The sequence below is a fragment of the Ascoidea rubescens genome, assembly GCF_001661345.1.
Source record: "Ascoidea rubescens DSM 1968 unplaced genomic scaffold ASCRUscaffold_7, whole genome shotgun sequence".
NCBI lineage: Eukaryota > Fungi > Ascomycota > Saccharomycetes > Ascoideales > Ascoideaceae > Ascoidea > Ascoidea rubescens.
This window is the reverse complement of record NW_017962919.1, coordinates 63,903-90,528: the sequence shown is the minus strand read 5'-3', so window position 1 is coordinate 90,528 and position 26,626 is coordinate 63,903. Positions and strand designations below refer to the sequence as shown.

Sequence of the window (26,626 nt, the reverse complement as noted above, 5' to 3'; positions counted from 1 at the left end):
TTTTTGTGTTCTTTCCATTTGAAAATTTGAGAAAGAGAAATCGTGTAGTTGCAAAACAAAAGATAAGTGCCCAGTTATTATTCACTGTTGGTTGGTAATTCAGAAAAGATTGGTGCTGGCGTTTATTATTCAAGTGGTGTTATTTCAAAAGTGACACACCAAAATAAAATACTATTGTAATAGAGGGTGCAATCCAGAAAGATAAATATATAAACACCAACAATTGTGCTGAATTGGTTTATATTGCCCTCATTATTTCGTTCAATTAGATCAAGTACATATATTTTGGCAAGAACATGTTGAGAGTTGGAATGGCTGTTGAATCGTTGGTATTCTCACGATGGCGGTTTCTGGAAACAAATTGCAGCAAACGGTAAGAGAGAATTAAGCACTAGTGTATTTGATTAAGGTGGTTTGCTACTGCTGCTTGATCAGTGAAATGTATAATAATAGAGGCAAGAAAATAATCAAGACTGAAAAGTAACTGGATTTTACTGGATTTTACTGGATTTGTTTCAGTGACTATGAATGTTTACAAATATTTATGAGTCATTGTGGAATTTCAAAACCAAATCAGTTGCAATTGTAACCTGCATCGAAAATGTTATTGCAAGCACCAGACAGAGAGTGTACCATTGATTTGTGATCTACCAGTGATTCTATCTCTTATTGACAATAGTGGTTGTGCGGTGATGAGCCCGGATGAAGAGCTGCAGATACATACGTATGCATACCCATGAGCATGCATTGCCTCACGTGAGTCCAATCAACACCACGCTTCGACTTGCTTCACTTAGCAAATCTGTCAACGTGATATTCATGTCTCATTTCATAATCATACCAAACCAAGCTCCCTAATCATCAGCAAAAAATCAGGTTGATGAAGGAGAATCTATTTGTCTTGAAGCTTTAATATAAAGAATTCCGGTTTATTTATTTGCTTCCTATTTATATTTCAAACAGTATTTTATTAGCACCAATCATACATTGATCCTAACTTTTACAATATTAGGCAGAACATTGAAACGATAATAAATCAATCGAGTAACGAACCGACTTCGAAATATCTCGAGAACTTCAAGTTTGATATTCAATCATTTTTTCTCCCAATCAGTTTTTTAATATGTTTAGCTTAAAACATTTGCAATTGATTAGAATGAATTTATTAAAAAAAAATATGGGTGAAAGTCAATTGAACTTAACAAGGCTCAAATTGAAATTTAACTGTTTTTCCAATTTAAATAGAATAAAATTTTCTAAAAATTAAGTATTTAGATTTTTCTGATAATGCGATGGAAAATATTAATTTTTCGTTTCCAAAAGAGTTGGTTAGTTCAAATGTAAAACGAAATATAATCATTGAATTTAATAATATAGCCAAATTAAAAACATTGAAGATGCTTTATTTGGGGCATAACTGTATTAGATGTATCAGAAATATAAACCAATTGTCGAATTTAAAAACTTTGGATGTATCAAATGACTTGATACTAAACATTAATAACCGCTTTAAAAATCCAGCCACCCAAAGACATTACTTCTAAAAAAATTTGTATTTCAGAAATAGGAAACTTTCCTACCGCATTTCCCAATTTAACAACAGTTGATTTATCAGGAAATTATATTAAAAAAATCCAAAATATACATAATACAATGTATTCGAGAGACTTAAATCTATTAGAGAATAAAATCGAGAAAATTGAAAATCTGGACCATGTGATATGCTTGATTGATCTTGATCTATTCAGCAATAATATTGCGAAAGTTAAAAACATTGAAAAGTTGGTTAATATACACAAAATTAATTTATGTACCAACAAAATCAATGAGATGAAGATTCCGGACAACGGAAAGTATTCAAGTAATTTAAAGTCAGTGGACCTATCTTATAATTCCATTACAATATTAAAAATTATTGTCCAATTGAAAGATTGCTCAGAAATAAAACAAGCCTGTAATCAGTCAATAAAAATTCAGAACGAATCACAATATCTCAGAATTAATAAAATATTGAAAATTTGCCCAACATAAAAATCACACTCATTGATAAGCAATTTATTGAATTTTCATTCAACACTCAATTTTGAATCGTGTAGCACCAAATTCCTTCTACTATCTGCACCTCTTGTGGTGCCTTGCTCACCCAGAGACTTTAGTTATCAAAGAGCTTTCTTGAGCTGGCAATTGTTGTTTCACCGGTTTTTATCGAGAAACTTCAGAATACCAAAATAAGTTACCTCAAGCAGGGCTTTATACTCAATCCGATAATATGAGCACCATTATAATCATTTGCATCGCCCACTCTTCCAGCCACCGGCTGCTAGCGGATTTTCTCACCGGATTTCTTCACGGACAACGAAACGTTACCCTTATTCATGCATGTCACACGTTTATCTGCAATACGTGCAGGAAGAATATTTTTCAATATAGAGAAGGAATGATGGGGAGTTGGGAGAAGAAATAAAGGAACCAACATAAGAATGTTGATTTATTTCGAAGCCGAGAGGTTTATGAAGCCCAGTCTGGAAGGCTCTTTGATTTCCAGGATATTTGAAGATGCAGGAAGCAAAAAGATCCGAAGCAATCCTAAACAGGTCTATGCATTGGTAATATCGACCTTGAAGTATACTGATTATCTAAAAGAGATAATCAAAAAATCAGGTATATTGAAGCAGGGTGGGAACAGCAAGAGCAAAATACCTAAAAAGCTAACCAAAGATTTGCTAATTCTATTAGTTCATGATTTGTTGTTCACTAAACAGGGTAGAATACAATCAGCGAAGCACCCAATCAAGGATTTTGTACTAGCTAATAAAACAAGACTCAATTCAGAGTTTATCAAGTTGAAGTTGAAATATAAAGTCAAAAGCATCACTGAATTTCCGGTCAATCAAGATCAAGAAAATAACAGCGATTATAACGAAGATAGCACACCAGTTCGCTGGTTTAGAATAAATACAATAAAGGTCAAGGCTGAAAGTGTTTTGAAGAAGGATCCATTTTTCAAAAATTTGAAGCAAGTTCACACAATAGAAGATTTGTTCAATTGTCTAGGAAATATCTATCACGATGAATATATCCCCAATTTGTTTGGCATCAATCCTCGGGAAAAAATCACCAACACAAACGTTTATAAAAGTGGAAAAATCATTCTTCAAGATCGGTCCTCTTGTTTCCCTGCCTATATTTTGAATCCAAAAGCTGATGAAGATGTAATAATTGATGCATGCGCAGCCCCAGGAAATAAAACAAGCCATTTGGCTATGTTAATTGACAATAAAACAAATGGGATTATTGCTTTTGAAAAGAATGAAAAAAGAGGTGAAATTTTAAAAAAAATGATTAACAAAGCAGGTGCTAAGGATTGTGTGAATGTCAAAATCGGAGATTTTACAAGATGCAAAAAAAATGATTACCAAAATGTCACAAAGATGATCATTGACCCTTCGTGTTCAGGAAGTGGTATTTTTCGACGAGCTGTTGACGACATGATTCTTCAGAAAAATAGTAAACAAGTAATCGCTAACAAGGTAAGTAAGGATGAAAATACTGATAAAGACCTAGATATTGAAGAGGAATTATCGTTAAAAAAAAAAATTGACATTGGGAGAATTGAAAAACTATCATCATTCCAATTTAGCATTGTTAAATTTGGCCTTCTCTTTCCAAATGTCAAAAAAGTGGTTTATTCAACATGCTCAATTCATCCTGAGGAGAACGAACAAGTCGTCATCGACTTATTGAATGACTTTGAAATAAAATCTAAAAATTGGAGACTTTGCTCAAAAGATGAAGTTATACCACAATGGAAAAGAAGAGGTTGGAAAAAAGAATTTATTAAAAAGGGCTATTCAATTCAAGATAGTGAAGACCTAGCTGCTGGTTGTGTAAGAAGTTTGCCAAAATTGGATGGTGGTATTGGATTTTTTGCTGCCTCATTTATCCGAGAATAACAAGATGAATTTTTTTTTATCATAATAAGTATTTTTTATATTTTTAAAATTCAGCAAAATAAACCAAAGCCTTAAAAAAGCACTTAAAATTTTGGCATTGGCATCATAGCTCGAACATCATGGACTTTTGTATTAGCACTATAAATAACTTGGTTGTAATGTGATTGCTTCTCAGTCTATCAGATTTGATTTGTGTTTTTTGTTAAGCTTTGTTGTTATTTCTATTACTATTATTGGGTTAATCAAATGATCAACAGCCTAATCAGAAAGAGCATCATTGTCACATTGGGAAGCTTTTGAATAGCAGTGTTTTAGTAAAGGCTTATAATTGAAACTTCTTGAATTTGATAACCACAAAATCCAAAAACAGTGCCATTATTAAATTTTCGGCGCCATTATGGAAATATATATAAAATGTCCAAATGTAATATCACATTGTCATGATACTGCAGCAGTAGAATGAGTAAATCATTAACCTATCCATTCAGAAAGCAGTACAAATAGACAACTATAGTTAATCATCCTGCCATCGTATTATCAATGGTTGCTTTTATCATTCAATTCCAATCTCACTCAATCCAATTGTGGATTATGATGATTTTTCAAATTAAATAATTCTTCATCATTAATAATATCTATCACTACTGACAAACAAAACTAAAACCAACTGTGCTGGTTTTCAATGTTGAAATTACCAAACGAGACAAAATTATAAAATTAATTATGCTGTCTCTTTGATCTCAAATAGCCTTTCAACTAGTCTAGTGGGTTTCTGATGTTTTCAAACTATTTTATTTGTGGTTTATTATCAAACAAATCTGAACTAAATTTGTGCTGTTTTAGTTCAACATTTTTCATTATATTTTCATCAATAATATTATTCTTCAAATTTAGAAGTTATGCACTTGCTAGTTTTTTCATATTTGATGTTTTAGAAATAACATTATTTAGTAAGTTTAGCTAAACTTTCTAAATTATCAAAGCTTCTGATTTTATAAAATGATAAATTTAAAAATCCTAAACTAGGCAGTTTATCTAAATTTTCAACCTTCTCAATATTTCGATTCTGTGATAAGTCCATATATTCTAGATTGATAAATATAATCTGGATTTCCTAATTATTGGATGTGAATTTTTGAAAATATCATTTGCTTAAAACATATTAACATATCTAAAATTTCAATCCTCTTAATTGAATAATTATATTATAATTCGTACTATTCTAAATTGATTAACCAACTTTATGTATTAGTGATATTACGAAAATAACCATCAATGCGTCACCAAGGTCTTGAGCCGGATCTCACGTGAATGACTGTCTTTCGGTAGTCTTTCCAGCTTTTTCTTCCACTTTTGGTGGGCCAATCACAGGCCGGGAACAGCGATATATGGGATTGTTTTGTTTGACTCACCAACAAAGCTTTCACTTGCAACACCACTCTGCCATTTATATCTCAACTCATCACCTACCAGCAATCTAGAGATTCGAGTCTCCATTCTTTTGACAAAATCGATACTCAACGTTGCTATATTAGCCGCTATATATATCGTTTTCTCTTATTTGGTTCAGTTGCTACAAGTTTCTGGCCATATACAACTGTGAGACATCAATTGAAAGCTTATGGAAATGATCAGAACTGCCATCAACTCATCTGTTTCTAAATCTTCTTTATTGAACTTGTCCTCCAAGTTTCTAGCAACAAAGTTGGTTACCACGAATCTTTCTCAAACAATTAATAAAAATAACCGTTTCATAAATAATACCTCTAGCTTCACGACCAACTATCGTTCTTTCACCTCCACTTCCATCAGAAATTCTACCCGATCTACTGTTATTCAATTACTAAACAACATTGGCTCAAAACGTGAGGTTGAACAATATTTGAAATATTTTACTTCTGTTTCGTCCCAACAATTTGCTATTATAAAAGTCGGCGGTGCAATTATTAGTGACCAATTGAATGAACTAGCTTCCTGTTTAGCCTTTCTATACCATGTTGGTTTATTTCCAATAGTTTTGCATGGCACTGGACCACAGGTCAATCAGTTTTTGGAAAATGAAAATATCGAGCCAGATTACATTGATGGAATCAGAATAACTGATCCTAAAACCATGAGCATTGTTAGAAATTGCTTTATGGAACAAAATTTAAAATTAGTCTCAGCCTTAGAAAAAATGGGGGTAAGAGCAAGACCAATAACTTCTGGTGTATTTAATGCTGACTACTTGGATGAAAAAAAATATAAACTCGTTGGGCTGATTAAATCCGTTAATAAACAATCAATTGAGGCCTCCATCAAAGCTGGTTGTTTACCTATATTGACTTCATTGGCTGAAACTTCTTCGGGTCAAATTTTAAATGTCAACGCCGATGTTGCTGCCGGCGAGTTGGCGAGGGTTTTTGAACCTTTGAAAATTGTTTATCTAAATGAAAAAGGTGGAATCATTAACGGAAACACTGGAGAAAAGATTTCAATAATCAATCTAGACCAAGAATATGAATCTTTATTGAAAGAATCCTGGGTCAAATACGGTACTAAATTAAAAATCAAAGAAATTAAAGAATTATTAACCCACCTTCCAAGGTCCTCTTCTGTAGCCATTATTAATGTGGATGATTTACAAAAGGAGTTATTCACTGATAGCGGTGCTGGCACTTTAATCAGAAGAGGTTATAAATTAATAACCAAGAACAATTTAAGCCAATTTGAAAATATCGATTTGTTAAGAAATGTCCTATTAAGAGATGATGACATTAAATCTGGTAAAATTTCAGTTGCGTATTATTTAAGAGACTTGGAAAACTCTAAATTCACTGCTTATGGTGATGAACCATTGGATGTTTTGGCAATTATCAAAAATAATGATAATATACCAATTTTAGATAAATTTTTAGCTTCCAAAAATGGCTGGTTAAATAATGTCACAGATAATATTTTTACTCAAATTAAATTAGATTACCCATCTTTACAGTGGATTATCAAAGAAGACGATCCAAATAATGGTTGGCACTTTACTAAATCTCAAGGATCATACCATAAGAACGGCTATATTTTATATTGGTACGGTATTGACGAACCAGCTAAGATCACCAGATTAATTGATAATTTTTCAAATAAAGTTTCATCAATTCCCATAATTGAAAACAGTAAAAAATCAAACAATAATTCAAATGAATCCAATGGTGGCTCAGCAATCTTTAAAAACGTTACTCAAAGTAGAAAAATTTCCACCTTATCATTTAAAAGAAATTTTTCAACAAACTCACCGAAATATAACACATCTGCAACATCTTCAGGTTCATTAAAATTTGGATTTGAAAAGACTTCCCCATTAACTAAACATGAGAATAATACCCCTTCGAGTATTGGCATCATTGGAGCTCGTGGATTCACTGCCCAAAATTTGATTTCAATGGTCAACAAACATCCATTTTTAGAGATATCATATGTTTCATCAAGAGAATTGGATGGTAAACTAGTTGAGGGATATGACAAACAAAACATCTTATACTCTAATTTGAAAATTGATGATATTAAAAAAATTGAAAACGAAAAGAAAATCGATATGTGGGTTATGGCATTGCCAAATGGCGTTTGTAAGCCATTTGTTCAAGCAATTGAAACCATTAACAATGGGAAATCCAAAATTATTGATTTATCAGCCGATTATAGATTCGATACCAGTGGTGAATGGGTTTATGGATTGCCAGAATTAAATGATCGTTCCAAGATCGCAAATGCTAAAAAAATTAGTAACCCAGGTTGTTACGCTACTTGTGCTCAAGTAGCAATTAAGCCATTACTAAATTATATTGACAGAAATCAAGTGCCAACAATTTTCGGTGTTTCCGGTTATTCAGGAGCAGGTACAAAACCATCTATCAAGAATGATGTTAAATTTTTAAGCAATAATTTAATTCCTTACTCACTAACAGATCATGTTCATGAAAAAGAAATTTCATCTCAATTAGGCATCGATGTTGGTTTCATCCCCCATGTTGCCCAATGGTATCAAGGTATAACTTTGACCATCTCTATTCCATTGAACGCCAAACTAACAGCTAGAGATATCAGAAACTTGTACCAAGATACATATCAAGATGAACAGTTAGTGACAGTCAGTGGAGAAGCCCCATATGTCAAAGACATAAGCGGCAAACATGGTGTTGTTGTTGGTGGATTTGCAGTGAACTCTAAGCAAAACAGAGTTGTTATTGTTGCTACCATCGATAACCTCTTAAAGGGAGCTTCTACCCAGTGCTTACAAAACATCAACTTAGCATTGAGATATGGCGAGTATGACGGTATTCCAGATGACTTGACCATTCGTGGATGAGCAAACAGCATCATTAAATATTTAACTATATAACCTCTTCATACACTTTCAATTCTGATTTTATTTCGCACACTCTTTCCGCCCACGAACACCCCGATGCTAAACGCCCCTCACTGGGTTCAGAGGGACTGGCCGTAGCAACTTTGCACTCTCGCCCAAAACACCAAAAGATAACAATATAAATGGGGTCGTTCTTGAGCTTGCTCATCTCAGACCATAGTTCTTCTGTTCCTCAAACCAACCCCTTAAGGGCTACAGAACTACTACAGAACCACTCCAGACATGGTGTCACTCAGACAGTTAGCAGCTCTTTCTTTGCTAGGCTCCACAGGTGTCTTTTCTTTGCCTGTTTTCACAGACGAGCTTTCTCTTCAATTTCCTGGGCCTCCAGGTACCAAACCCATTCCAGGAGACAACCCCTGTGCCATCTGCGATACCTACGAGCCCCAGCTCTTGACCATCAACTCGTTGACCATCACACCCAACCCTCCAGAGGCAGGCAGCAACTTAACCATCGAGGCCACTGGCTTTCTCAAGGAGGACATCACCGACGGTGCCTATGTTGCTGTTGAGGTCAGATACGGTTATGTGAAGTTGGTCAACCAGGAATTTGACTTGTGTGAGCAGATTGAAAACGTTGATATGAGCTGTCCCATCACCAAGGGCCCTCGGACCATCAAGAAGGTGGTGGAGTTGCCAAAGGAAATTCCCCCAGGCAAGTACACAGTGAAGGCTCAAGCGTTCACAGACGAAGACGAGTATATTACCTGTCTCACAGCCAGCGTCACCTTTGCAATTCCTCCTCCAAAGTTGTCATCGATTACAGAGTCAGTCAAAGGTTGGGTGAGCAACGTTAAAAGGGCCTTTGTTGCATATCTATAGGATATCTATAGGATATCTATAGGATATCTATAGGTGTGGTGAAACTCAAACGCTAGTGCATGTTTAGTTTAGTTATAACCATCAGCTGGTAATCAAAATGATAATGATAATGATAATGATAATAATGATTTAATTTTAATATTTCTATGGTTTTTATATCTATCTATCTATTTTATTTATTTATTTATTTATTTATTTATTTATTAACTATAAGCCAGTGGTGTTATCATTTAACCGATTTCACAAATATTCATTAATAGTCAATCATTCATTGTAATTGCTAGACTTGATTTTATCAGCTATTCTTTTTTATCTTTCTTGTTTCTCTTTTAGAGTTGATGAACTAATTTTTTATCAATTAATTAATTTATTTATTTGTTTCAGTGTCTGCACTTGATTTATCGTAGAATCTAAAGAGTATTGCATTTAGTTATTAGTGTTTGAGGAAGAGTATCTTGATGAAAGATAGTTCAAGAAGAGATGGCCAGTTAATTTTCGGCGTAAGAGTAAAACCCGGCGTGAGCGAATTGAAGCGTGGATTTGGGTTTTCGATTCGGTTGAAAAGTTTGGACAGGATTGAGATAATTTATGCTATATATTAGGAATAGTTATAGAATGAATCAGTGAGTAAATGAAAATGTCAATTCCAAATAACTTGAAACCTATTTTGGCAAGAATAGATAGGATAAAACATTCTAATAGTCTATATAATTCATTGATATCGGTTCGAGATGAAAATGTGCTTAAAGAAAGAACAACAAATTATTTTCAAAAGAATAAGATAGTTCCTTATTTATGTTCAATCAAGGATAATATTGTAACTACAGAGGAGGCAACGACTTGCGGTTCAAAGATATTGGAGAACTATGTTTCACCATTTCAGGCTACGGTTGTGTCGATATTAGAAGGATCAAATAAGGGATCGCAGAAAGATTCGCAGAACTTCACGAAATCGATAGTTATAGGAAAAAGTAACCTTGATCAATTTGGAATGGGATCTGGAACCACCAATAGTATATTTGAACCTACTACAAACCCACTATATAAAAACCAAGCGCATATAACAGGTGGTTCCTCTGGTGGAGCAGCCAGTATTGTTACAGACGATGTTTGTGATTATTCAATTGGGACAGATACCGGAGGATCAATTAGATTACCTGCACATTATTGTGGGATAATTGGGTTCAAGCCATCTTATGGCAGGATATCAAGATGGGGGGTCATAGCGTATGCTCAAAGTTTTGATACAGTTGGGATATTGTCGAAGGATATTAAGATAATCGAGGACATATATGAACAGTTGAACCAATATGATCCCAAAGATCCCACATCGTTATCGAATAATTTAAGAAAAAGAATTGAAGAGATAACCAAAAAAAGAGATGAGAAATTGAGTATTGGATTGATTCAAGAGACAAATGTCGAAGGCATTTCAGAGGAGGTATCAAGGTCATTTAATGAAGCTATTGAAGCATTATTTAATATCAACCACACTATCAGGCCTGTTTCCCTACCTTCAATTAAAAATTCATTGCCTGTTTATTATACTCTAGCGTTAGCAGAAGCCTCATCGAATCTAGCTAGATATGATGGAGTGAGATATGGGTTTCATTCAAAGAGCAGTGAAGCAAGTCATGGAAGTGACTCCAGCCAGAAAAAAGATGAGTTTGGGCCATTTTCCGAAACCAGAAGTGAAGGATTTGGCAAGGAGGTGCAAAAGAGAATCTTGCTAGGCACATATAATCTTTCGTCAGACTCTTTTAAGAATAATTACTTGAAAGCTAACATGGTGAGAAAATCACTAATCAATCAGTTCAACTCAGTGTTCAAAGTGCCAAATGTGCTATCAAGCACCGAAGAAGAGAGCAAAGAGCAATTACGGGAAAACAAAGCCAACAATAATAAAATTGACGTCTTGATGTTTCCAGTTTCGACATCAACAGCTCCTACGCTTGAGGACTTCTTGAGGAAGGACAGCGAAAGCTCGTTGAACTCGTACATCGACGACGTGCTAACAGTGCCAGCTTCTCTTGCTGGCTTGCCAACCATTGTGGTGCCATGGAAGTCAGCAGCCAACCAGATGCCCATAGGAATCCAGGTGGTGGGCCAGTTTGGCGACGACCAACAGGTGCTCGAGATGGGACAGTTGTTGCTAGCGATAAACGCCTCCCAGGCTGCTGCCTCAGAGTCCAATTGAGCCTGAACAGCACTCCTTCACTTCACTCCAACATCTCCTTATCTGCTCACTTCTTCAACCTCTTCGATAACCAACCTCTTTGGACTTATTTGACCCCCCGCTCCCGCAGCGGTGGTCGCGCCGGGCTTCGTTCCGCCGCACTGGTTCCTGTATATAAAGAGCTCTTCGCGAGCTTTTCACATCTCAAACATCTCTAGTCTGTGCTATTCTCGATCTTCTTCCTCTGCCCAAAACGCTATCAGACACCACACTACCAGATACTCCGCCAGTCGTTAACGATGTTGGACTACAAGAAAGACCTATTGCCTGCGTTGAAACAAGACACTCCCTCTGTCTCTCCCACTCTAACTGTCTCCCAGCGAATGCTCAGTGCCTGCACTGGCTCTCTATTGACCTGTATGATCCTAACTCCATTTGATGTCGTGAGAATCAGATTGCAACAGCAGCATCTCATCTCCTTATCTGCCCTAGTGGACTGTGGTTTGCCCAAGCACGTCTGCTGCCAACACAAAACATTGTTCTGGCAGTCCTCCAATTCCTCCATAAAGGACTATTGCTCGAGCTACTTTGCGGTGAGACAGTCGAAATTGAATGGCACATTCGATGCTTTCAATTACATCTACAAAAACGAAGGGTTGCTATCGCTCTGGAGAGGCATCTCTTTGGCTCTAATCATATCGGTTCCTGCAAATATCATCTATTTCACTGGCTACGAATACTTGAGAGATCACTCTCCTCTCAAAGATCGCTACCCATCCATAAATCCTCTTATATCCGGTGCTTTTGCAAGAACTTTAGCTGTATCAATAATAAGTCCAATGGAATTGCTAAAAACAAAATTGCAGGCTATACCCTCCCGTTCAAATCAATCTGCAGTCAATAACAACCTATTGAAAGACTTATTAAGCGACACTTACTCCTCGGTTCAAAAAAACGGAATAAAATCTCTATTCAGAGGTTTGGAATTGACTTTATTCAGAGACGTCCCATTCAGTGCTGTCTACTGGTTTTCCTATGAATTTTCAAAAAAAAGATTGTCCAATTTAGACTATTTTAAGAAAAACGATACCAATGAAACTGTCTTTATCAGATCCTTTTTATGTGGCTCAATCTCAGGAACAATAGCTGCTTTTTTCACAAACCCATTTGATGTTGGTAAAACAAGATTACAAGTCTCAGTCGATGAAGACTTTAACCTGAAAAACTCAACAAATCCGCTTGTTCGAAAATACCAAAATCCAAATATAATCCTAAAAAAGGAATCCATGTTCAAATACCTATCCAATATCGTTAAGGATGAAGGTTTTTCAGCCTTATACATAGGTTTAATTCCCAGAGTTCTCAAAATTGCTCCCTCCTGTGCTATAATGATTTCGACCTATGAAATCTCAAAAAAATTCTTTGGAAATAAACAATCTCACTAATCTCATTGAAATATCTTTATTATAATATAGTCTCCTTTTTCTCATAAAACTACTTTGTACTCATTTTACTCTAATTAACTTTACTCTACTTTACTTGATTTTATTTTTTCAATCACTCTTTTCAATCTTTCTTAAAATTTGGGTTTTTTTTTCTCTTGAAATGCTGGGCATTTGTATTCTTTTAAATAAAATCATTCTTATTGATCTTTTTACTCAGATTTATATAATTCTTATCTAATTTAATTTAATTTTAATATTCTCCATTCAACCATCAAATATTATATCATCAGTATTTATACTATACTATTTTAAAATAATAGAAAACTAAAATAATAAAATAATACAAAAAAAATTCTATTTTTAACGTTTTTATTATAAAATATAAAACTACATAAAACTAAAATTAAATCAAAAATTAAAAATAAAACAAAAATTAAAAACTGATTAAAAAAATTTTTAAACTTATAACTAATAATAGCTAAATAAAACAACTACAAAAACAAAAAAGATGATATTATATATAGCTAGCTTGTAACTATCAATAATACTCGCTAAACTATTCTTCATCAGAATCATCATGATACGAATAAATTCTGATTTGACCTAATTTCTTCCTTGCATTATCGAGTGCATTTTCAAGTTTCAATATCTCGATTTGTTGTTCCATTTCGGTCGTCTTTAATTGATGTCCTGAGAATTTAGAATAGTCAACATTATCCTTGGGTTCTTGAGACCCTAATAAACTCTTTACTTTATTAACCAAGGCCTTTGAAGCACTGTTAACTTTAGTACCGGCTTGTTCCAAATCATCTTGAGATTTAGACATTTGTGCAATTCGAACTTTCGACGAAGCCACTAACTGAACAGTAGAAGACACCACACCATTTGATGCCACAATCAATTCTTCAAACGAGTTTGAATTATTAATCAAACCATCTGCAGTTTTAATTAAATAACTAGTCGATGTAGCAACTGAGTTAGCTGCTGATATTAACCCTTGTGTCCATTTATTGTTTTTCTTATAAAATTCATTTCTTGATTTGTATTTTCCAGAGCTTGCAATTTCATCTTGACATCTTGCAGCAGCTTGTAATAAAGCACTAATTGCATCAGTTAAAAAAATGGTTGATGATAAAATTGCTTTACTAACTTGAATATCAACAGAAGAAACTTTTAATTTATCGGGGTTTTCAATAATTTTATTTAAAAATTTTGAGCCTTCAATAACAGAGTTGACAGCATCATTAATCTTTTGATCAACCAATTCATCAAGGTTTTCAGGCATTTTTAATTTGGGAGTTAATTTATCAAGACTATCTTCCAAATCTTTTATTGCTTTGTTAACTGAAAAATTGCCATCAATGACTTTATCAGCCTTGTCTTCTTCAGTCTCTAACAATCTTAGTTCTGACAATTTAACACTTTCTAAAAAATCAATAACAACTTGCCCTACGTATTTATAATCGTCAAACAAATTTTGGCCCAAGTCCTTTTCGTTGGTCAAGGTGATAATGCTCTTTCCTGTGGATATAACAGTTGAAATTGAATTGAAAAAATCATAAATTGAAATTACAATTGCTGAGGGATCGCCGTTTGCTCCATCAATTAAGAAATCATTAAATAGAGTTGTAAAATCATTTAGTGAGGAAGAGGATTTTTCTAAAACAGATAAAGCATAGGATGGAGTTGAAATTTGCTTTGCAGGAGTAGGAGAATCCAATTCAAAGATTTCATTTCTAATATTTTCAATAGCGGTGCTTAGTACAATGTCGATGATATCGCCAACTTTATGTAGTTGTTCATCTACCATTGCAATTAGTTGAATTTCATGTTCATCTTGGAGTTCGGCTAATTTGTTCAAAGTGTCGTCAACGGATTGTTGTAGGATTAATACATCGTCTTCTTTTTCTAGTAATCTTGATTTGAGGGATTGTTCGTCGATTGAGTTTAGTTTATTTTGTAGAGCATCAATTTGGTCTTTATAATTATGAATTTCAATCAAGTATTGGTTGGATCTGTCGGATTCTTCGATTAATTGTTCCTTTAGGGAATTGACTTCATTATCTAGGGACAAAATGGTTGGGTTATTTCTAGTGTTGTTGTTGTCATTTTTAACTCTGCTAAGTTCAACTCTAGCGGCGTCTCTTTGTTTGATTAGGTTGGCAAGTTCTATGTTTTTTGCGGCTAAATCTTTTTCTAATTTATTTGATTTATTTATAATTTCTTGAGCAGAGGCGGCTTTCTTTTGCAAGATTTTGAATTGGGACAATAGTTTCAAGTGTTCTTCTCTTAGTTCTGAGTATAACTTTGCAAGGGAGTCATATTTTTTCTTCCAAATTGACAATTGGTTGTTCATATTTGCAATTAGTTGGGAGTTGTCGTTATTTGTTTTTGAAGAGTAGTCAGATGCTAGTTGGAGTTGACTTTCCAAGTCTTTAACTTTTGAGTCATATTGTTGTAGCATTAGTTGGTCAGCTTGGAATCTTTGTTGTATGGAGAATAGTTGTGATTCTAGATCAATTATTCTTTGCTGTGAAGCTACGAGCTGGTACTGTTGTTGTTGATCAATGACTGGCTGGACGGTTTGAATTGGTTGGATTGGTTGAATTTGGATTGGTTCTGGAGCTGTAAAAATGCTGGCGAAATTTGATTGAACATTTGGAAAAATGTCGTTGTCATCAGCACCATCATCAAAGCCTCTTGATTTTTGAGCATCAAAGATGGAATTTTGAGGTTCTGGAGATGGAGGTTGGGGAGTGGAAGATACTGTTGGAGAGGGGGTCTTTTCTCTAATTGGAGGTAGGTTTAGACTTGAATCGTTATTTGGTTCAGCTATGCTTGGAGGATCGAATTTCAACTTGGGGACTGTGACTATGGAGCTCAAGTAGCGGATAGCCATGCAATCAGCATAAAATTCATACAACCTGGAGTGTTGTTGGGCGTATCTGGCTTTCAAGGGTTGCAATGCCTCGTAGGAATCTGAGCTTTTGTAGAGTGCCCTAAGCATTGAAGTAACAAACTTGTAGATACCGTAGGATTCGGTTAGCAAAGGAACCAAGGCACTAATTTTGCATTCTGATCTCTTGTTATCGGAGATGCTGGCAAAGATTAGTTTCTGAAAATCGTCAATTGAGTCCTGTAGATTCATCAACTCCAAGATTGCCTCGTAGCCCTCGTTAGGATCGCTGACGGTTTGCAAAGAGATGTAGTCCTCGTACTCAAAGACCCCATTGAAAGACTTGTACATCTTGTGGAAGTTCAATTTCTTCAACAAAAACACGACATATTCCCTCAACAAGCGACCGTAGCCCTTGATTCCATCGCCAGTGTTGCCATAAATCTTGCCCACTGAATCAATCCAGTTGATGTTTCTCAAGGCGTCTCTAAGACAGACTGGATGGCCCTCCTGGAGCAATTTGTGGATGAGGATCAAGGCCTTAAACGATTGGACCTCATCGTTCAAAATGGGGAGTCGTCGCAAGTCGTCCCAGAAGACCTTGGAGTCCTTGTGGTCCCAGCTGTAGACAATGCAGTTTCTGACGTGCTTCCTTTTGGGCGCCGACTCCTCGAGCGAGGTAGCCTTTTTGACGCTGTTGAAGATGCTGCTCATGGTGATGTTTGCGCTGTTTGTGCTGTTTGTGCTGTTTGTGGTGCTTTGGTGTGAAGCTGAAGAAAAGCGCAAAAGCCCCTAATCCACAGCCCAGCGCGGTGGGTCCAAGCGTGCTTGTGGCTGCTTCCCGATTGGGACGACGATATAATCGCGTTTGCAGCGATGAAAGAAAGCACCATCAATGCAGCTTTCAATGTTCAGCTGCAAATGTTCGGCTACATGGAATATGTTACGCGCTGCTTTGACTCGTCGGTGGCGTGGGACGAGGATAACTTGTATCCCAGCATCACCTCCTCCTCCGACGTCTTGATAGACTTCAAGCTCCCCCAGGGCTTGAAGTTCAGCATTTCCTCCTTGTCCAGCCCCAACTTTGCCAATTCGCTCGGCCTCTCCAACTTCAACTACATCAATGGCTCCTTGTCCTATCTATACTCCTCCATCGACTTGCACAATGTGGCCAGCTCCAAGGGTGTCTTGTTGCAGGACGCCATCCAGAACTACAAGTTCATCCAGCCCTTGCACCAGTTGAACAAACAACTCGCCGACCACACTGCTTCCGTTGCTTCAAACAGGAACCCAATGCTTCTCTATGGCAAATTGTACTTTCCTGGAAACATCTTGGAAACCCTATTCATCAAAAAGTTCTCCTCCAACACAAAGTTGCTAGTCAAATGCTTGAGCAGCAAAAACCTCAAGAACAATGGCATCATGACCTTGTACTTACAGCAAAACGCCTTGAAGTATTCTAGAGAACTAATTTACTCTACTAACGAAAGCTTGATTGGTTTACGGTTTTTGTACAATTTTGGTTCCACTTATTTCAAAGACGCTAATCAAAAGAGAATTCAAAAGAGAATTCAAAACCAAAATACTGCCTTCAATAATTCAGAACTGCTAATCAATGAATTTAATCATCTAAATGACTCTCACAACAAGTTCTACAACCATTCCAAGTTCTCAATGGGCGCTGAATTATGGTATGGTATTTTGAACATGTCCCCAGGTTTATCCTCTTCTTTACGTTACACCACATACTCAACCTACACTGGAAAACCTTTGACTATGACTTTAACCTGCAACCCCATTATTGGCCATCTAACGTCCTCCTACACCGTAAAGACCTCCTTAAACTCAACTTTTTCTTCTAAATTTGATTTTAATGTCTACTCCTATGAAAGCAATCTATCTCTTGGTTGCGAATTGTGGAAATACGATGGCAACATATCAAACGAAGTTGACAAAATACTACTCAACTCCCCAGATAAAAATTCTCAACCTACTTATACTAATACCTTTGACTCAAATAACGAGTATAAATCATTTACTGAGAGAAATATTTCCAATTTCAAAAACGTCTTTTCAAACTTGAAATTCTCACAATTGCTAAAATTATCTACAAGTCTAAATGACAGAAACTTGAATTTGCTATACGAAGGTAAATTTAAAGATTTCTTATTTGAGTTTGGTATCAGCATTAAAAACTTCATTCCTTGTAAATCAAATTATTCAAACTCGCTCACCTCTCCTGTAAATAATAATGTTCTCACTCAAGCAAATATCCTGCTTAAATCAAATACTAGTGATACCACTAATACCACTAATACTATAAATACTAATACAAATAACTCTGCTTTTACCTTGCCAGAAATCGCTCAAATTGGTTTCCATTTTCAATATAGCTCTTGATTATATACTTACCTCCTCACATTTACACTCAAGCTTTTTAATTTATTTCAAATCACCTTGCCTAATGAATCGGCTCAATCCTCCATTTCTGCAATTGCGCACTTATAAATTTGTTTATTAAGATTGTTCATAAAATTGAAAAAAAATTCATCAAATTAAATTTCATACCCAACTAGTTTTAACAACTAATTATATTATAATACAATGTTTAGTCGAATCAAAAACAAAAAAAAAAACAAGAAGAAAAAGAAAACTTGTAAAAAAATTTGAAAAACGATAAATTATACAGAAAAAAACAAAATTGAAAAGTTATTAATTTAAAATCATAAAACACAAAATAATTTGCTATTTTCGCTTCTTGATCTTCAACTTAGTTCTTAGTCCCTCTTTTGATTTTAGCTGCCATCGCTAAACTATTATGAACTAATTTTTGCCTTAATTCTTCTCCTAATTTTTCATCTTTGAACCCATCAATCTGATACCACAAGTAACATTTAGGCGTTCTTACTCCTTTTTCGAATATTAATTTCATTTTTTCCTTCACTTCCTCAGGTTTGTTGACACTGTTTTTGAGAATTGGCACAAACCGTTTAGGAATATTTAATACCTGAAACGTAAAGGGAGTATATATGATCTTCTCTTTTTTGCTCTTTTCAGCTGCTTCTTTTTCTTTTTGTTCTTTGTTCAATTTCTCTTTCTTTTTTCGTTCCTCCTTAAGTTGGTGTTCTTCAATATAAATATCCTGCCCCAGCTGGTGATCCTTAGATGACTGCGCAATTCTCGAACTTTTACGTCTTTTGCCGTATCTATTCACTCTTTTTTTTCTTGCACGTTTGGGGATAGCTTTGATTTCAACTTCTGATTTTACAGTCGTTTCATCACCTAGCTTTTGGTTTTCATTCAAATCAGCTTCTTGTATCACTGGAAGTTTGGAATCTTCATCACCAATGTTTTCTTTCCCATTTCCAGTATCATTTTCTTGAATAGTTTTAATCTCACCATTATCTATTTTAGTCAAAGTGCCAGCACTTGGATCAATTTTTTGAGTCTCTTTTACTTTATTAGTCTCCTCCAGTCTCTGTTTTTCTAATGATTGCTTTTCTAATAATCGTTTTTCTTGCAACTTTTTTTCCTCCAATTGTTTTTTTTCATCATTTTTTTTTTCTAAAACGTCATTCCACATTCTATTGAAATTTTCAACAGATGTTTCATCTACAATTAAAAGATATGAAAAGCTCATTTTAAATTCTTGATCATTTTCAGAGTCACCAATCACTTCTACAATCGCATCTTTGGGTAAATGTAATCTGAAATTTGCATTTTCAAAAAATTCAAAAACCAAATCGGCATTGTTTAAATATCTTTCTTGAAATGAAGTAAGCTTTTCTTCCTTTGGTGGTTTTACCTTAACAGGTTTAGCTGGTTTAGATTTTTGAACCTTCAAGGGCTTTATTTCTACTCTTTTATTTTTAATAAATTGATTTTGGTTATTTCTATTGTTGATATAGTTCATATTCATATTCGTATTCATATTCACATTAATATTATTATTAATGTTATTGCCAATACGGCTGTTATAATTATTCAGGTTATTATTATTATTGTTATTATTATTATTGTTATTGTTATTGTTATTATTATTATTATTATTATTATTATTATTATTATTATTATTATTATTATTATTATTATAAGTATTGTTGTGATTATAACCGTTATTATAATTGTTATAATTGTAGCTGCTAATTGTATTAAATCCATTTCTGTTATTCATGTTATTCATGTTTATATTATTATTAAAACTATTTATAGAATTCAAATTGGCTGTTTTTCCATTTAATCTATCTTGTTCGAATTTTAAAAAATTTAATTCTTTAGATTTTGATTTTTGAAAATAAATCTCTCTAGCCTTTTGGTAATAAAAACTAGGATTTTTAGAGCCATCAGGACCCATTTCTCTTGAAATTTGAATATATTCTTGAAAAACTTTAATTTGGTAAGGTGTAGCTTTGTTTAAAGCAACAGTTTTCATTAATGGTTTTAATTCTGCGTCTACCCTTGCAATTGCATTTAAATTTTGAATAATTATTCGATCTTGAGCAGAAGATACTAAAGGAGCAGGTCTAGGCGGTTGTGGTTGATTTATTGTAGGATTATTTGATGCTTGTTGATTAACCTGTGGTTGAGTAGGTGTTGGTTGATTAGAAGCTGAATGATTAGCCACTGAATGATTGGATATCTGCTGATTAGGTATTGGTTGATTTGTTTCCTTTTTTAAAGGGTTAGAAAACCCATTTGAAGATGTATTTAAAGATTTATTTGAAGTGGTAATAGAGGATTGGTTTGAAGTATTTTGTGATTGAATATTTGTAGATTGAGACGGAATTTCAGTAGATTTTTGGAAATTATTGAAAGATGATTGTAAAGTATTAATATTACTGTTAGTATTTTTACTTTTATTTAAATTCGTATTCGTATTTGAATTAAAATTGGGAATAGAAATGGAATTTTGAGGAGATGAATTATTCTGAGATGGAGATTGTAAATTTTGATGATTTTGTGGAAGAGAGTTTTGTTTTTGTAACAATGAAATGGGGAGCTTTTGATTAGAAGAATTATTTTGAGATAGAGGTAATTCTTTTTGAGTATTCTGAGTATTTAAAATGATTGGTTGAGGCGAAACTCTTCGATCAACGTAGAGAGGCTTTTGAGGGCGAATTGAGGGAGAACGATTTTGCTGAGGAATTTGTAGTTTTGGAAAAGTAGGGGAATTGTTATTTGTATTATTTGCATTATCTATATTACTCGTGTTATGATTATTATGATTATTAAATTTTGTAATATTATTTTGAGAGGTAGAGTAATTTGTGTTGTAATTGGAATATGAATTTTCACTATCGTAATTATTAGTATGGGTATTACTAGTTGAATAGGGAGATAAAATTGATTGAATTTTTTGTTCTTTAATTTTGAATTGATGCAAATCTTGGATTCTTTTTTGGTTATTTATGTTATTATTATTGATAGTATTAAGTGTATTAATATTATTCTTATTAATATTAATGCTATTATTTATATTATTTATATTATTTGTATTATTTATATTATTTATATTACTTACATTGTTAATTTCATTTGGAGTAGATATTTTTAAGTCTTTTGAAACATTTAAATCTTTTGAATCCCTTGGATCTTTTAGATCTTTTAGATCTTTTAGTTCTTTTAATTCCTTTTTCTGCATTTTTAATTTTCTTCTCAATAAGATTGAATTTTCAAAATCTTTTTCAACTTTGTCATTTTTTAAGATGAATAGTCTAATTTTAAAACAATGAGGCCCCAAATTAATTGAGCAATCAAATAATTTGTTCATTTTGTCTCTTATATTGACCTTTTTAATTTCTTTATTTTGGTTATGGTTATTTCCATTGTGATTGTTCTCATCGCTTTTCTGATTATTTAGTAGTTTTCTTTCAAAATTCTTTGACCAGTATAGTTTGAACAAAAAGTTATTTGAGTTGTATAAATAGTTTGATCGCGAGTTGATCAATGAATTGTAAAAGATGGCAGAGTCTTTAATTGACAAAGGATGATCTAATAGAGTGTAATCAGGTCTCTCGTTGAGTGATGTGGGCAAGTTATTGATCAAGACAAATGGCCTATCATCGCTATTCGAGCTGTGGGCAGCAGAATGAGCTTTATTCTGGGATGGAGCAGAAGCAGCAGGCAGAGAAGACGAGTGGTGTGTTTTACCTGAGGGCATTGTTCAAGGCTGGGACAGTCGACATGTAACACTTTGGTCTGCTCTAAAAGGGACAGCAGAAGCAGCAGACGAGAAAGAGAAATGGAGATGGAGATGGAGATGGCGTTTCATCTTCCTCTTCTTCTTGTTCTTCTTTCTCTTCTTCTGCTCCACCTCCACTTCCGGCCCGACGCCACAGAGAAAAATTTGCTCCGGCAAGTTCCGAGCGATATACGGCCTGAATATCCTTGGCACACGTGTGTGATTTCAAATCATTTTCCTTTCTGTTTTGGGACGGGATATAATAAATACTGGAGAAGAGCCTCAGAGATTGGAAATTATCAGAAAACATGTTCAGAAGAAAGCTTCTCAGCTTGTTTGTTTTGTTTCTAGGTTCTTCACCATGGATCCCAATCAGTCTAACGTCTTGAACAGTGTCATCCACCCTTCCAACCCCAGTAGCACTTTTTTCACCTGCAATACATGTCTTATCAAGTTCATTTCAAGCGACTTGCAAAAGCTCCATATGAAGTCTGAGTGGCATAGGTACAACTTGAAAAGAAGAATAGCCAACTTACCCTCGATTTCTCAGGAGACCTTTATCACAAAATTCAATATCAATAGTAATATCAATTGCAATATTAATGATATCAGCAGCAATAATATCAATAGTAATATTAACTACAATAATTCAAATAATACCACTATTGCAGGTTATACTAGTTACTCCAAATATTTGAATAATAAATCAAACCAGTATGAAGACGAGTACGGTTTTATATTGTATAGCAAAAAGAAATCAGGCAATAATAAACAAATAACTAAGAAAGAAATGAAAAAACAATCAAAATTGGTAAATTCAAGAGGCAGACTTTTGGCTAATAATCATTTCAATAATACTATGAACAACAACATTTCAGTAATAAGAGACTCAACTCCCACAAATACTGTTGTTTCTGAATTTTCTGCTTTTTCTTTGTCTGATAACCATCATCGCCTTGAAATCAACAACCACAATCGTAATCCAAACAGCATAATACCTACTTCAAATACAGATATTGATACGGATATTGATACGGATATTGAAACTGGTATTAACACTGAGATTGAAACTGAGATTGAGACTGAAACTGAGGCAGATTTTTCTGCTCAAAACAATAATAATAACGCTAATAATAATAATAATAACAATCACAATAACAATAGAATACTTCAAAACCAAAATCTACGTTTAGTTACATCTTCGAATTATGACTCTTTATCTGAGTATGAAAACCATTCACATAACTTGTCAAATAATCAAATGCAAAATCTAAACCACAACTATACTTTTAGCTATTCATCCACATCAAATTATACTTCTCATAACAACAATGAAGAAACTGATTCAAATTTCGACTCAAATTTTGATTCTGATTCTGATTCTGATTCTGATTCCGATTTTAAGCAAAACTCTCAAATTGAACTAATTCCAATAAATGATTGTCTTTATTGTGGTAAAACTTTTGATAATTTAGGTTCAAATTATAATCATATGTTCAAAAACCATGGCTTATTTATACCAAATTTGGAAAATTTAAAAAATCTAGAAAATTTGATTTATTTTTTAAGCCAAATAATTTCAATTGAAAAAGAATGTTTAATTTGTGGATTTGTTGGTAAAAATCTATTTAGCATTAGATCTCATATGAAAGACAAATCTCATTGTTATTTTCCTTATGATTCAAAGTATGATCGTCAACTATTTGCTCCATTTTATAATAATGAAAGCAGCAATGATGATGACAATGAAACTGACAACAGTAATGGCAATGGCAATAGTAATAATAATGTCAGTAATGATAGTACTGATAATAACAATGAAAATAAAAATGATAATGATAGCGAATTAAATTTTGATGAAATTGAAGATGACAACAATTCTCTATCTTTTTTAGATCAAACTGGGACTCAATTGACTTTACCAAATGGATCCAAAATTGGACATCGTTCAATGGCTAGATATTACAAACAAAATTCGACCTCTCGTTCAAGAAATTCTAATGATGATGTCAGGACTCTTGTACTAGCTGATAGCCGTTTAACAATCAACAACTCCGACAGATTTACTGATATAAATAGAATAAATTATTTGAAAGAGACCAGTAAGGAAAATTATATTTGTGAGAATAGAAATTTAAGAAACCAGTTTAATAATTTGAAAAATCTCAATAATAAGAAACATTTTAGAGATAAGATTTTAGGTAGTTGAAAATTTAAGAGGTTAAGACCGACGATGTATGAATGGTTTTTACTTTTATTTATTTCGTTCGCTAGATATAGAATGATAATATATAATAATATGCATTTCAATTTATATTTCCTTTTTCGATTTCAATTATTTCAAATTTGAGGAAATTTAAAGTTTCTTGAGAAAGCAAATCGAGCTTCCGTGTCGGCTAATTACGTTTAGGGTAATATTAAAGCAGCATCATAATTAGCTATTTTGAATTATATGAAGGTAGTGATTCTTTTTATTTACTTATTTATTTATTTATTTATTTATTTACTTATTTTACTTGGAGTAAATTTTTATTTTTGAGCTGAAAAAATGGACTTTTTAAGAAAAAAACCGAAAAAAGAGGTTGTTGAGGAAATCGATCTTGAAGAAAATTTACTTTCTTCAACAGCAGATAATGAAGATGATGGAAATACATTAAAAAGTGTAAAGAATGTGAAATTTCAAGGCCATGATGTGATTATTGATTCTGACGATATCAAAGAGAACAATTTATTAAAGATCCAAGTGATACTATCGTATTTAAGTTTTATAATTTTTGGATTATCAGATCAAACGATTGGAGTGCTAATTCCGGTTTTTGTTAAAGATTACGAAATGAAAGAGTCTACAATTTCGTTATTATATTTTGCTCAATTTTTTGGATATTTTATTATATCTGTATTTAACGATTATTTGCATCGATTGATGGGGTTTCATGGAGTGCTAGTTACTTCTGTTGGGTTAATAGGTACATGCAGTTTTATTGGGATGTTCAAACCACCATTTTTTGTATTGATTATTGGGTATGTATTGTGTGGGATTGGAGTTGGAGCACAAGATGCAGCAGTTGGAGTTTGGTTGGGAAAACTAAAGTATTCTAATGAGTTAAGTGGGTTGCTACATGCCAGTTATGGGGTGGGTTGTATTGTGACGCCTATTTTTGTTACCAAAGTGCTATTGAATAATAATATCAGCTGGAGATATCACTATTTGATAATTTTCATGTTAGCGATGGTGGTGAGTATAATTGATTTCTTTGTCTTTAAACACGAGTCTAAATGGAAATATCGATTTCAAGTTGAAGAAAATAAAAGTGAAGAAAATGAAAGTGAAAACGATGGTAATGCAAATGAATCGAGTGGGATTCGAAATGCAATCAAGAACAAAAAAGTTTTAGGATTGGCATTGTTTTTGTTTTTGTATGTTGGCACAGAGGTATCAATTGGAGCCTGGACATTGAGTTATTTGATCAAGATCAAAAATGGAACCATGGATCAGATGTCAGTGGTTATATCAATGTTTTGGTTTGGGTTAACACTTGGGAGAATTGTTTTGGGCTTTGTGACGCCAAAGTTATCCTCGGAGTATTTGGCTAACATGATCTATGAGTCGCTATCGATAGTGTTTTTTGTTTTGTTTTGCTTGGGCTCCAGCTACTGGCTGTTCATTGCGACGGTTTTCTTGACTGGGGTGTTTATTGGGCCAATCTTCCCCACCACAACGATATACTCGGTGAAGATCTTGCCAGTGCAATTGCATGTTTCTGGAGTAGGATTTGCAATGGCTCTAGGTGGTGGTGGAGCAGCAGTCTTGCCCTGGCTCATGGGCAATCTCTGTGAGCTCTGGGGCAGTTTCAGGTTGTATCCATACTTTGTTGTGTTGTTTCTCAGTGCAGACTTGCTAACGTGGATTTATTTAAGGTGAGGAGGCGGAACAGCAGGGACTGTTCTGCAAAGGCATTCATCGGCTCTTCAGCTCTTCATTCCACCAGCAATGAGACCATTTTCCCAGGCGAGTTGTGCAATCAGAGCTGAATTTGTCAGCACATACAGAGCTCCACACTTTTCAAGGCCCACGAAACGAGCCAATCACAGCGCGGCTCGGCCTGTTGGAGCCGGATTATTAATGCTGATAAGCAGAAGAGGAACACCTCCTTGAGACACTGGGAAAGACTGCTATGGCCCTTTGGCACTTGCACAACCAGTATATATAGAATTGGACATGCCCTTGGTTGTAGCCACTCCATCTGCCATTGTCTTTATCGCAACTATTCCAATTCACAATCCTCAGTTCACAATCCAACATGTCTTACAAACCAAAAGTCGCTGTTTTCGGTATCAATGGCTCCTTAGGTAGCGTTACTATCAATGCCTTGACCTCAGCTCCATTTGCTGACAAGATTGCACTTCCAGTTATTGCCATCACCAGAGACAACTCCAAGGAAACCGACACTGATCTAGTTGTTTATAAACAAGCAGAGGTCAAGCCAGATGCTCCAGCCAAAGAATTGACCGATATCTTGAAGGGAGTTGACGTTTTGCTCAATGTTGGAAGCGTTGCAAATTCCAATGACAGAACTTTGGATGCCATTCTCAAAGCTGGCACAATCAAATTATATGTTCCCTCTCAGTTTGGATTGGATTTAGTTGCTACTCAAAGTTATTTTCCTAATTTTTTGTCTATCAAAACTGACCACACCAACAAGGCAAGAAGCTTGGGTATCAAAACTGTTGATGTCATTACCTCACTATTTGCT

General features: G+C 34.3%; 12 protein-coding genes across 12 annotated transcripts; 10 read left to right on the top strand and 2 right to left on the bottom strand.

Moving 5' to 3' along the window:
• Positions 1-1,581: 1,581 nt before the first annotated feature.
• ASCRUDRAFT_35374 (uncharacterized protein) lies at positions 1,582-2,031 on the top strand (the record flags this gene model as incomplete). Its single annotated transcript, XM_020190599.1, has 1 exon — positions 1,582-2,031. A coding segment is annotated over one exon (450 nt), but the record flags the coding sequence as incomplete, so codon positions are not given.
• Positions 2,032-2,480: 449 nt separating this feature from the next.
• On the top strand, positions 2,481-3,953 carry RCM1 (rRNA (cytosine-C5-)-methyltransferase RCM1; the record flags this gene model as incomplete). The annotated part of the gene is made up of 2 exons (XM_020190610.1): positions 2,481-3,507; positions 3,565-3,953. 2 exons carry the CDS (start codon positions 2,481-2,483, stop codon positions 3,951-3,953), a joined length of 1,416 nt encoding a protein of 471 aa, XP_020046931.1.
• A 1,627-nt stretch (positions 3,954-5,580) lies between these two features.
• Positions 5,581-8,440, top strand: ARG56 (bifunctional acetylglutamate kinase/N-acetyl-gamma-glutamyl-phosphate reductase; the record flags this gene model as incomplete). The annotated part of the gene is made up of 2 exons (XM_020189386.1): positions 5,581-7,102; positions 7,148-8,440. The coding sequence occupies 2 exons, from the start codon at positions 5,581-5,583 to the stop codon at positions 8,290-8,292; spliced, it is 2,667 nt and encodes an 888-aa protein (XP_020046930.1). The 3' UTR covers positions 8,293-8,440.
• A 134-nt stretch (positions 8,441-8,574) lies between these two features.
• On the top strand, positions 8,575-9,174 carry ASCRUDRAFT_35610 (ML domain-containing protein; the record flags this gene model as incomplete). The annotated part of the gene is made up of 1 exon (XM_020190627.1): positions 8,575-9,174. One exon carries the CDS (start codon positions 8,575-8,577, stop codon positions 9,172-9,174), a length of 600 nt encoding a protein of 199 aa, XP_020046929.1.
• A 637-nt stretch (positions 9,175-9,811) lies between these two features.
• On the top strand, positions 9,812-11,371 carry HER2 (glutamyl-tRNA(Gln) amidotransferase subunit HER2; the record flags this gene model as incomplete). The annotated part of the gene is made up of 1 exon (XM_020190625.1): positions 9,812-11,371. The coding sequence occupies one exon, from the start codon at positions 9,812-9,814 to the stop codon at positions 11,369-11,371; it is 1,560 nt and encodes a 519-aa protein (XP_020046928.1).
• Positions 11,372-11,649: 278 nt separating this feature from the next.
• MTM1 (Mtm1p) lies at positions 11,650-12,795 on the top strand (the record flags this gene model as incomplete). Its single annotated transcript, XM_020194730.1, has 1 exon — positions 11,650-12,795. One exon carries the CDS (start codon positions 11,650-11,652, stop codon positions 12,793-12,795), a length of 1,146 nt encoding a protein of 381 aa, XP_020046927.1.
• Positions 12,796-13,197: 402 nt separating this feature from the next.
• On the bottom strand, positions 13,198-16,443 carry SLA2 (Sla2p). Its single transcript, XM_020193311.1, has one exon. The coding sequence runs from the start codon at positions 16,403-16,405 to the stop codon at positions 13,352-13,354; it is 3,054 nt and encodes a 1,017-aa protein (XP_020046926.1). The 5' UTR covers positions 16,406-16,443; the 3' UTR covers positions 13,198-13,351.
• Positions 16,444-16,619: 176 nt separating this feature from the next.
• Positions 16,620-18,369, top strand: MDM10 (Mdm10p). Its single transcript, XM_020193310.1, has one exon. It carries the CDS (start codon positions 16,625-16,627, stop codon positions 18,089-18,091), a length of 1,467 nt encoding a protein of 488 aa, XP_020046925.1. The 5' UTR covers positions 16,620-16,624; the 3' UTR covers positions 18,092-18,369.
• ASCRUDRAFT_76015 (uncharacterized protein) lies at positions 18,340-19,727 on the bottom strand. Its single transcript, XM_020193309.1, has one exon. The coding sequence runs from the start codon at positions 19,620-19,622 to the stop codon at positions 18,462-18,464; it is 1,161 nt and encodes a 386-aa protein (XP_020046924.1). The 5' UTR covers positions 19,623-19,727; the 3' UTR covers positions 18,340-18,461.
• Positions 19,728-22,233: 2,506 nt separating this feature from the next.
• On the top strand, positions 22,234-24,081 carry REH1 (Reh1p; the record flags this gene model as incomplete). The annotated part of the gene is made up of 3 exons (XM_020190622.1): positions 22,234-22,453; positions 22,544-22,849; positions 23,210-24,081. 3 exons carry the CDS (start codon positions 22,234-22,236, stop codon positions 24,079-24,081), a joined length of 1,398 nt encoding a protein of 465 aa, XP_020046923.1.
• Positions 24,082-24,543: 462 nt separating this feature from the next.
• Positions 24,544-25,758, top strand: ASCRUDRAFT_27361 (MFS transporter; the record flags this gene model as incomplete). Its single annotated transcript, XM_020189997.1, has 1 exon — positions 24,544-25,758. A coding segment is annotated over one exon (1,215 nt), but the record flags the coding sequence as incomplete, so codon positions are not given.
• A 433-nt stretch (positions 25,759-26,191) lies between these two features.
• ASCRUDRAFT_20192 (uncharacterized protein) lies at positions 26,192-26,626 on the top strand (the record flags this gene model as incomplete). Its single annotated transcript, XM_020189625.1, has 1 exon — positions 26,192-26,626. A coding segment is annotated over one exon (435 nt), but the record flags the coding sequence as incomplete, so codon positions are not given.

What these genes read in the sequence shown, in the direction of transcription:
- ASCRUDRAFT_76015 (XM_020193309.1), bottom strand. Translation starts at nt 19,622, where the DNA reads ATGAATACGAATATGAATATGAACTATATCAACAATAGAAATAACCAA.
- SLA2 (XM_020193311.1), bottom strand. Translation starts at nt 16,405, where the DNA reads ATGAGCAGCATCTTCAACAGCGTCAAAAAGGCTACCTCGCTCGAGGAG.
- MDM10 (XM_020193310.1), top strand. Translation starts at nt 16,625, where the DNA reads ATGGAATATGTTACGCGCTGCTTTGACTCGTCGGTGGCGTGGGACGAG.